The 1,895-nt window shown below is 61.2% G+C and overlaps 1 protein-coding gene across 1 annotated transcript in view; it reads left to right on the forward strand.

The window, feature by feature from the left end:
* The window catches only part of LOC103469511 (serine/threonine-protein kinase TAO2-like), a 25,464-nt gene extending 23,802 nt beyond the window's left edge, over positions 1-1,662 (forward strand). Inside the window, exon 21 of the mRNA XM_008417225.2 lies at positions 1-1,662. Coding sequence (XP_008415447.1) covers positions 1-555 — 555 coding nt within the window. The 3' untranslated portion in view covers positions 556-1,662.
* Positions 1,663-1,895: the final 233 nt, after the last annotated feature.

Here is a 1,895-nt window from a genome sequence, read left to right on the forward strand (position 1 = left end):
TCCGGCGGCCACTGGAGCCACGGCCTCCAGAACTCGCCGGCCGGCCCGGCCTGGCACGGCCAGAACCACGGCGCCGGCTTCGGCCGGGCCGAGCCAAGAGCCCGCGCCCCCTCTCTCCACCAGCAGCAGCTGTACCATCACCACCAGAGCACGCCGCAGCTGTACCGCGACGAGCGCGACGGCCGGGAGCGCCAGGCCCGGGAGTGGCCCTCCGGCGGCCACTACTCCCAGCATGCCCGGGGCCTCCAGCAGCTCTCCTACCACGCCTCCTCCCAGTCGCTGGCCGTGCTGCCTCCCGCCGCGCCTCCCCCCATCTCCTTCTCCTGCTCCTCCCCCGCCTCCTCCGCTTCCTCCTCGTCCTCCTCGCAGGGCGGCTATGGCGGCGGCGGCCTGGTCGTCCGCGGCCCCGGCCTGACCCTCAGGAACAGCCCCCAGCCGCTGAGGCGCACGGCGTCCGGAGGCCCCGGTGGGGGCGGCGCCGGCGACGGGGGGCTCAGCCGGAGCACCTCTGTCACCTCCCACATCTCCAACGGCTCCAACCTGTCCTTCTCCTGAGACGTCCGCCTGCGGCCTTCCCAGGAGCCACCAGGCGGCGTCACAGAGGGGCCACGTGGCGCTCAGCAGCTCCTGGGAAGCAGCTGTCTCAGAGCGGTCCGAGGATCGGCGCTCCAGGACGCTCCACCAGGCGCTTCACGTCACAGAAACCCAGGAGGAACACCACCCATCTACAGAGCTCTGAGGAGCGTCCTGGAGCTGTAGCTCCTCCAGAGACAGCCGGCAGTTGGCCCTCAGGGACCGGAGATGAGAACTCGACGGTCCGGTCCTACTGAAGGCGATGTTGACCTCAGGAGGCCCGGCCCTCAGACCGTCGATCCCTCGTGGCTCAGACGCCGTGACGTCATCAGGAACCCAGACGTTCACCAGATATCTCCCCTCGGGTCCCACTGATGGTTCCGACCCGCTGAGTTGCACAGAGACCGGGGCAGAGCTGATGTGGACGTGTGTAAATACGGGCGTCCAGCAGGGGGCAGCGTTGATGCCGCTGCTGTCCTCTGCCAGGTTGACCCAAAACCATCGGGTTCAGGACCTGGGGTCGTCTGCAGGTTTCGTTCTTTCTGATCCTCAGTCAGAACCTTTCTAGCGATCCGGTCGGATCCGGAAAGACCCAGATCAGTGAGCAACATTAACCCTCAGGATTAAATAACTTCAGCTGTAATGTTGATGATGTGATTCCTGCTGAGCTCAGAGACCAACAGGATCATCTGACTGAGGATCCAGCAAACCAGGAATCCTGCACACCTGTCCTCCAATCAGAAGCCGCCGTGGTGTGTGTGTGTGTGTGGGTGTGTGTGTGTGTGTGTGTGTGTGGACGCAGCACCAGCGGCTCATCAAACTGGTCTGTCTGCCTCTGCAGGTCAGACGGCCGCATGGCGCCGCTGTACAGTGATGTACACTACCTATTTATAGAGCTGACACCAGGTGAGGCAGGTGTCCTGATGGGGGCGCTGTTCAACACTCTGACTGGTGTTGTTGTTGTTGTACATAGAAGCACTAACTTTAAGACTGTAATAAGTAATAATGATTATTTTGTCACGTGATTTATGCCAATTTGTACTAGAAGCAGGCAGACGCCATCCCATAATAACTACTGCTGCAGTCGGAGTATTTGTTAAGCTGTCATTGCCTATGTTGACCACTAGGTGGGAAATAACTGCAATGTTACTGTGATAGAACTATAAGAATTTAATATTTCCAGGAAGACTACATTTCCCAGCATTCCCAATGAGGTCTCAGGGCGGAGCCTCTGTCTATGGGCGGAGCCTCTGGCTGTGGGCGGAGCCTCTGCTTGTGGGCGGAGCCTCTGGCTGTGGGCGGAGCCTCTGGCTGTGGGCGGG

The sequence above is a fragment of the Poecilia reticulata genome, linkage group LG8, assembly GCF_000633615.1.
Source record: "Poecilia reticulata strain Guanapo linkage group LG8, Guppy_female_1.0+MT, whole genome shotgun sequence".
NCBI classification, from domain to species: Eukaryota; Metazoa; Chordata; class Actinopteri; order Cyprinodontiformes; family Poeciliidae; genus Poecilia; species Poecilia reticulata.